At 33.6% G+C, this 9,322-nt stretch overlaps 1 protein-coding gene across 3 annotated transcripts in view; it reads right to left on the bottom strand.

Moving 5' to 3' along the window:
- Positions 1-2,638: 2,638 nt before the first annotated feature.
- Positions 2,639-9,322, bottom strand: part of LOC144969021 (mitochondrial pyruvate carrier 2-like) — a 17,534-nt gene continuing 10,850 nt past the window's right edge. For all 3 annotated transcript variants that reach the window (XM_078907976.1, XM_078907974.1, XM_078907975.1), the window contains exons 4-6: positions 9,005-9,089; positions 5,325-5,436; positions 2,639-4,030 (exon numbers count right to left, since the gene is read on the bottom strand). In XM_078907976.1, coding sequence (XP_078764102.1) covers positions 3,985-4,030; positions 5,325-5,436; positions 9,005-9,089 — 243 coding nt within the window. In that variant the 3' untranslated portion in view covers positions 2,639-3,984. The remainder of the gene's footprint in view (positions 4,031-5,324; positions 5,437-9,004; positions 9,090-9,322) is intronic.

The raw sequence follows: 9,322 nt of genomic DNA, 5'->3' as shown, positions 1-9,322 counted from the left end.
TTCTAAACTGTGTCTTTCTGTCTTTGTCTTGGGATATTTCTTGTTATTTGTAAATCCTCTATATGTATTAATTACTGATAAGTATGCGCTTTGTAACCATCAGATACGCATCTTTTCTGGATCCCGTGTCAGTGTCTTGGTCGGACTTTTAGGTGGTCTCAAACTTGACATGGATTGCTCTTGGATATTATTCTGTTCTGGTTAAACGCGTCCGCTTTGTCTTTCTATCTCTTTTCGGGCAGGGTCTTTTGACCTCCCATGGTTGGCGGGGAGGTCACTCTTGTTGTGTCTTCTATCTTCCTTTATCTGTTTTCCTTTTCCAGGTCCCCCCCCCCCCCTGACTTTGTCCTCCAATGAGATTATTTGATTTAGTCCTGGCCCTGACTGAAGTCCTTAGCTGAGAGATAAATAGTCGATCGTATATTACAGTTTTAGTTTTGGGAGCTGCTATTTTTTCTTTCTATCTTTTTTTTTTTAGCAATATAAGAACTGAAAAGAATTTAATGCATTGTCACATCCGTGACACTACAAATATTTGATATTTAAATGTGCCAGTAAAATAAAGTTCCTTTTATCATCTTGTAATATTTAAATTTATAATCGCTCTCTAGTAGTTCATTTTTATGAGACTCCGACTTTAGCTAATTACATAAGTTTATATATTTGTATCAAACAATATAATATCATGTCAACTTTTGTCTAAAGTATTGAGTTGGGCATTTGGAAATTCAGAAAAGTGAGTGCAGCAGGCACTTATGTTGATAACAACAAGAAATGTAATGAAGTGAGTAGGAAAGTGCCAGAAAACAATAGATAATAAAAATTTCGCGGCGGCGATGGGGGCTCGAACCCGCGACTTTACTGGTACGACAACTCCGCCTGGCCGGGGAGATCGTTGACTCTACCGTATGAGCTATCCACGACCCTCGGTCCAAAACTTAACTAAACTTTCCGATTGGACATGGTGTGTTTGTCATGCCTCGCTTATTGTAAAACATGGACAGAGTAAAAATATCATGGATACCTACTTTAAAAAACCAAGGTTAAAATCCTTAGCTATAAAACACAGCGGTGTCCAAAGCGACAGCTTTACATGATACTTTGTGTAGTTTGTTGTTGTAAGCTATAATGTGTCGTTTTCATCGCCGAGTCGCTTACTACTAATGTTTTCTCTTACAACCGACATGAATGTGCGGCTATTTGGTCTAGTGGTATGACACTCGCTTTCGGATCGGAAGGTCCTGGGTTCGAGCCTCTATCGGCGCATAGTTGAGTCCTTGGATAAGGCTCTTTACTCACATTCTCTCACCGTACTCAGGTGTAAAATGAGTACCTGGCCGTTAACAGCGTTGTCTCTATCCGAAAAAAACTGTAACATCGCCTAACAGGCGTCATGTCCCGTCCTTAATGTTAAATGTTGCTGTTGGTCAAGGACCATTGTAAAACGCTTTGAGCATAATTAGTGGATAATGCGCTCTATAAAAGCTCAATTAAAAAAAAAAAAAAAAAAAAAAAAAAATATATATATATATATATATATATATATATATATATATATATATATATATATATATATATATATAATAGGTTTGATAACCGGGACGCAGTTATAGGATCGTTTTTACATTGTTGTAATGGAAAACATTTTCTGTTGGATTGAGAGTATTTCCATTACAACAGCAATGAAACCATAACACTTTGGGTTATCATACCTGTGTAGGTACAAGTCGCTTATAACAAATCTGTCGTCCTCCAATGTCATGAAAAACAAACAAAACCCTTTATTCCACCCATCAAAGTAAAATTCTTAGATATTTTGTGACCTTAAAGTTGTAAAAGACTTTATTTTGCAATGAATTCAAGTTATCTTTAGTAATCATTTTAGAGAATATTTGCTTCATCATCAAAACATATCAGAGCCCCCCGACCACTCGTGGAATTTCTTAACCCGTATTCATACGCACCAAACGATTGTTTCAGATGACCTGTCAGTCGTATTTTCAACCTCTATTTAAATCAACACATTTAAATAAAATAGTATGAAGTCGTTCAAACATTATGTTTTTACTACGAAATGATAGGTTTTCCAAGATTAGGGGAAGAATAAATGGAATTATTATTGATGATATTATTGCGGCTATGTGGTCTAGTGGTATGACACTCGCTTTCGGATCGGAAGGTCCTGGGTTCGAGCCTCGCGCTCGGTGCATAGTTGAGTCCTTGGAAAAGGCTCTTTACTCACATTCAGGTGTAAAATGAGTACCTGGCCGTTAACAGCGTTAACATTGTAATATCGCCCAACAGGCGTTATGTCCCGTCCTACATGTTAAATGTTGCTGTTGACCAGGGATCTCTTGTAAAGCGCTTTGAGCACGTTTAGTGGATATTGCGCTATATAAAAGCTCAATTTAATTTAATTTGATTACACAGCTTTTGTTTCGTGGACATTGGATGGATTGCTGAACTTCGATAGACAAAATAATGAGTTGTGACTCATTAATGCCTACGGATTTTCCCCTTTTTTGCCCCCAATCCCGTCAATTGTTCATTCATCAACGGTTTATAACATTACAATTCACAATGGTTTTAAAACAATACAACAGAAAACAGAATTTTAGTAATAATAACAACAAAGAAATCATATTTTAAAAACATTTAATCATACGCACTCACAAACACACGTCTGAACGGACACACATTCACATTCATTATATATAGGTATGTTATTTATTTACCTCTTCATTTTGAATTTTAAATTATTTACATATTTCGCCAATGTATTATCTTATGATTGCCTTATCTTAACATTGACACATCTATAGATAGTTCGAAGATGACTTCACTCAGGCCTTTGTTATTGATTTTGCCATCCCCGTTTGTGAGTTGTTCTCACTAAACTGTATTAACCAGACTATAAAAGTTCATGGTTACACAGATTGTATGTTGGTCCGTTATACTTCCGGATGGCAATGTTGTGAACTCCTTGGCCAAGCGCATTCTATCTATAAAATGGATTGTATCTACACCTCGAACCCCAGCTATGTTTCGAACCAACCATTAACCATCCATTTCCGTTACATGGATGATACGGGGAATGTTTGTGGATATTAATGATTGCCGCTGACGTAATAAAGGCGATGCGTTCTCAGCAAACTCGATCTATTAGACTAAAAGCTGTCAATAATTAACAAATTAACAATGACACAAGAAAAACAAAACTGTTTTGATAAAATTTGTTCTGATTATTTTTCAAACTGGTAAGCATGACGGGACCCAAACAGCTTTAATAAAAGGAAAGGATGCAAAATGAATGTATGAACATCCGGACGAATATCCGAACATCCGATTGAATGAAGCTGACGCCAAACCATTGGTTGTTGTTATTGTTGTTGTTGTTTCTGTCAATCAAATCGCGCGTCATTGGTCTTTTCTATGTAATAAAATAATTGAATTAGAGCTAGCATTTACCCCCATTAGGTGTGCAGGAACTGCCGAGATTAGAGATCTGGACTAGAGATTAATCGATTACACGATAATCGACGCGACCAATACCGAATATCCCGACGCGCACCTTGAAATCGCGTTTCAATCGTATTCCGGTAATGGATTGTTACTTTGTTCACTTCACAATTGGAAAAATACCATGCACCTATTTGTGTTTTTAAAAAAAACAACTTCTGTCAATGAAAACATTCGAAAATCTAAAATTCATGTATAATTTCATCACTGCATGATTTGTCCACGTTAACCTTTTAAAGTATTTATAACTAGACCCTATTTCAAAACTTATTAGTTATTCAATTTTATTGTAAAATATCCTTAAAGCGTACCTCGTTTTAAGGGTCACGTGATTATACACGTCATCAATATAATATCATTTTAAAAACTCATGTTTTCCCATATAAATTATAGGTTACAATTTACATGCTCATAAAATTGAAAAATTAATTAAGTCCTAAATTAAGTAGAGGAGTCGTAGATTGCTTAGACTTCAGGTTTCTTTGTTTGTGGCAACACAAAATATTGGTGGCTGAGGATAAATGACACAAGACGAAACATTATTACTCTTTGAAATATGTCTATGCCAAGGAATTCGTTACATTTTATGATCAATTCAGAACTACATATTTTTACTGCTTCACTTATTTAAAGTAAAAGAATACCATTATTGATATCAACATTATAAATGATGATGATGATGAGGATGATGGTGATGATGATGATGATGATGATGATGATGATGATGATGATGATGATGACGACGACGATGACAATAATATTAAGACTAATGATAATAATCACGATGGTTGTGATAATAATAACAATAAAAATAATAATAATAATAATAATAATAATAATAATAATAATAATAATAATAACAATAACAACAACAACAACAACAACAACAACAACAACAACAACAACAACAACAACAACAGCAACAACAGCAGCAAAACAATAACATTAATTATCATAATCATACTGATAATAAAAAGAAGAACCAAAAGAGTAATAATTTGCATTTATTGTAATATCTGTCACATCACAATGATGTGTTAAAGGCGCTCTATAAAAGTCGAATCTACACAGAAGTTCAGAAAATAGCGAAGTCTAAAGACGACATTTGATCATTTCATTCAACTGGTAATGACGTCAATATTTTCGACGGGAATTCCAGAAGGCAAGAAAATACTTCTAGACAAAGCGCATGCTGCACATGAAATGACACGTCCGGAATTTTTCCTTGAACAAGCAATCCATTATCAATCGGTTAACTCACTCAATCATGGAGAGAATTAGAAAAAAAGTATTAAAAATGAGCATGTGCCTAGACAGTTTTATTCAACTATCATTAACATGTAAAAACTAAAAACATTAGCTTTGATACTACGCCTATAATTTGTCTCAGAAAAATGTAATAAATAGGCATGGGGTAAAAGTAACCTGGATAAACTATGGATATAGTCGTTGTTAGGGTTGAGTGAGTTAACTCTCAAAGAGAATGAGTCGGAGAATAAAAATGAAATAACTTGTAATGTAGATAAGTTGACTGAAAGGTGGTGAGCCGAAGTGTACTTATTTGCAGGTCTGATAACCGAACGCAATTATGGGCTTGATTTAACATTGTTGTAATGGACAATATTTTGCGTTAGTTTGAGAAGTAGCCGAGTGGTTAAGACATTGCACTGTGACCAGTTCGAGCCCCGCTTCAGGCACTTTCGTTTTTTCCCCTTGGGCGGAAGGGCGGAAGTAAATTAATAATTTATTAGTAATTTACTTATACTTATTTAATCTATACTTCATTTCTTCTTCGTATGACTTACTGTGCTATCCTAGACAACTGAAAACTCCCGGTAAGACCGACAAAGAAGTTGACAGCAAACAGACTCCAGTTCTTGGGTGTGATGACTAGAGAATAACGGGACCATATAAAACCTGGAAAGGCAGAGGAAAATTATGATATTAATTATCATAATACGTAATAATATTCACTGGTAAAGTAGTCGTACTCAGTTAGGAAATGCCTTTCTTCCAAGCCATAAATCACATGGAGTCTGTGTCTACCACTGTTGCGTTGGTAATTAAATTAACGATAACAATTACCGTTAGTATAGACTGTTAATAATGATAATGATCATGACAAATATAGTAATAATAATAATAACAATAATAACAATAATAATAATAATAATAATAATAATAATGATAATAATAATGATAGTAATAATGATAATAATGATAATAATAATAATAATAATGATAGTAATAATGATAATAATAATAATGATAATAATAATGATAGTAATTACAATAATAATAATAATAATAATAATAATAATAATAATGATAATAATAATAACAATAATAATAATAATATAATATAATAATAATAATAATAATAATAATAATAATAATAATAATAATAATAATAATAATAATGATAATAATAATAATAATAATAATAATAATATAATAATGATGATAATAATAATAATAATAATAATAATAATAATAATAATAATAAAAAAATGATAATAATAATAATGATAATAATAATGATAATAATTATAATGATAATAATAATAATAATAATAATAATAATAATAATAATAATAATAATAATAATAATAATGATAATAATAATGATAATAATATGATATTAAATAATAATAATAATAATAATAATAATAATAATATAATAATAATAATAATAATAATAATAATAATATAATAATAAATAATGATAATAATTAATAATAATAATAATTAATAATAATAATAATAATAATAATAATAATAATAATAATAATAATAATAATAATAATAATAATAATAATAATAATAATAATGAATAGCATTTATAATGCGCTTTTCCCAGTCAACATAGACTCTAAGCGCTTTGTGAGGAAATGCAAAATTAATTGATGTCACAAAAAAATAAATAGACTAATGAATAAATAAATTCATAAATTTCCTATTTATCACTTTCAGAATTTAAAAAAACTGACACCTGGAGGTAATAACGATTTTCGGAGTCTTTCACTTTTAGTCCGTACGGATAACAAAACGACAATTTCTTGTATGGTGAACAATTTGACTCTGAAGAGGATGCGTGTTGTCCATTGCAAAGTATTTTCCACCGGATCAAATAAGACTCAGCTACCCACTTACTGCTAGGTGAATAGAGGCATTTGAAGAAGATGAAAAAAAAATGATTTGAAAATCTCTTGTTTGAGTGCTCTCCCAATAATTCTATTCCGAGCAACTGGGAAAAAATACCATGGATGAAATAGATACATGTCGGTAAAATGGGAAAATAAAGGGAAATTTTCATAACTGTCAAATCATTACAGTTAATTTTTATCAAGAACATGGAATAGGGTGGTTTTCATCTTCTATACATTAGCATGATGGTACCTAGAAAAAGACGATACTGTATAGATAGTTCGAAGATGACGTCACTCAGGTCTTTGTTATTGTTTTTTTGCCATCCGCGTTTATGAGTAATGCTCACTGAACTGTATTAACCCGACTATAAACGTTCATGGATACACACAGTTTTGTGTGTTGGTCCGTTATACTTCCGGATGGCAATGTTATGAGCTTCTTAGCCAAGCGCATACTATCTATAACCCGCCCCGGTTCTATTAGTTAACCCATTAACTGCTGTACTTTAGAGGTCCCAGGTTTGAGAGTATTTGTCAAGATGAGGACAAGATGAGGGCCATTTAAATCTTTTGATATTTGAAGGACGAGTTTTCTGGCCAAATTGTTAATTAGCCCTCTCCTTACCACCCATAGGAAAATCGTCACATTCGTTACGATACAACCAACATTTTTCTTATTCAAATTTCTCTGGTACATCATAAAATTTAAAGATAATGAACAGTGTGTTGTAGAGCATATTTTGCTAAAGAAATTATTTATCGCAAAAACTTACTGCTATTGTGTTTGAGTGATAAAAAATTGTTATTTGGGTGTGAAGTTTTGGGGAAAATCCTGAAAATGGCTGGTAAGGAGAGAGTTAAGTCTTATTCCCGAGTATGGCAGCTAATTGGTTCATGGGCTACTGTACGAATGCGACTGTTCCGAGTGTTGACATTTTAACATGATGTTTATCGTGTGACCTCATTATTACTACAATAGTGATAACACTGACAGTACTACACACAGATGGTGACTCGGGGACATATATTTGCTGACACACCATAACGATTCTCATGCCTACACACACACACACACACGCACACACACACACACACACGCATAACCAAATTAGGTACATATAATAATAATAATAATATGTGTCTCGATCAAGACCAAATTACGCATCAAGGACTAGTCAGTGGCGTAGTGATGGTGATGGCAAGACACTTGCTTTTGCTAGAAAGGACAGTAGGTTCCATTCCAGGTGGGAGCAAAAAGAATTTTACCAAGACTTTTGAGGCAAGAAAGAACCCAGGAGGTCATAATTTGATGGCGAATCCGACTCGTACAGCGAAGAACCTGGTTCGATCCATGTTAATGGAATCTGTTCTGACCTCCAGAACCCCCAGGGATGATTGGGACCGTAGCCATCGTTACCATATAGTTATAGCCTGACACAAGAACCCTCTAGGACTGGCAGTTTGACGTCATTTTTTTCGGTTTGTGTAGCGTCTCGTGAGTTGTCGTTAGTAGAGCTCATGGAAACAAGTTATTTCATTGGTTGAACTATTGAATACAACTCACGATTTGTTTTCTTTTGTGGCAAAAGACTGGCATTTTGACGTCATGTTTTGGTCAGTGTCAGGCTATAACTTTACGATGGACCCCCATCGTGTAATAATCTTGGCTCTTTATAACAATAAGCTGCGACAGACCAGCGTTCAGAGGGTAACAAGCATTTACCATTGGCTGCTTCCCTCAACAAAAACCGAAATCAGTACACTTCGATTCAAGGCAGGTCACAGTCAGTCGTTTCAATGAGACTACTTTTTAGATAGACAGTGCTTTCGACAAACCGTCAACTCAAAAGTTCGTAAATTTGTTCACAACATATCACTTAAAAAAAAAAATTGGTATGTTTGCATCGCGTTCAGTTTGGATTATTGTTCAGCATTTTGGTCTTGGCATAAGGGCATTATTACAATCGTGTTCGGAGCTGTAGGTCAGTGTCGAGTCCCGCTGTTGACAGCGCAAAGTTGAGTTCTTGGAAAAGGCTCTTTTTGCTGCTCACATTCTCTCAATGCACTCAGATGCAACATGAATATCGACGGTAACAGTGTAGTCTCTATTAAAAAATAATTGAAATATTGTAATTGCGCCCAACAAGCTATTAAAATTGTGAAACTGAATTCAGGATTAATGTACTCTAAAACATTGACCTTGAAATAATGATGACTAATTCGTAGTCTAAATCACAGACCTTGAAATAATGATGACTATGAATTGGATTCGCAAATAAACAAAATTGTACAGAATCTTGCTCAATTTAACATTCCAAAAATCTCCACCATCTTACCTGTCGCGGCCAAAGCAAACGATTGGCTGAAACTCAATTTCTCTGCCGGTCTGGCTGCATCTCCAAGGCCAGCAATGACCAAAGTCTGGTGTGTAAAAAGGCAATAATGGTTAGGAAACATTAAAAAGATCACAAACTACTCGTATACATTTATTTATCGCGAGTCTGATAACCCAAATTGCTATAATGTCACTGTTGTAGCTTTTCGTTAATAGACGTTCTCTAAATCCAGGGGAAAAAAATAAATATTATCCATCACACCAACAACAACGATTATTGAGCTAATTAACAATTGGTTACTTCCAAAATGTCACATGT

This window comes from Berghia stephanieae, chromosome 3 (assembly GCF_034508935.2).
Source record: "Berghia stephanieae isolate SIO BIC M18660-M18661 chromosome 3, UCSD_Bste_1.3, whole genome shotgun sequence".
In the NCBI taxonomy this organism is placed as follows: Eukaryota; Metazoa; Mollusca; class Gastropoda; order Nudibranchia; family Aeolidiidae; genus Berghia; species Berghia stephanieae.
Note: the sequence above shows the minus strand (reverse complement) of the source record. Positions and strands in the feature narration are given on the sequence as shown.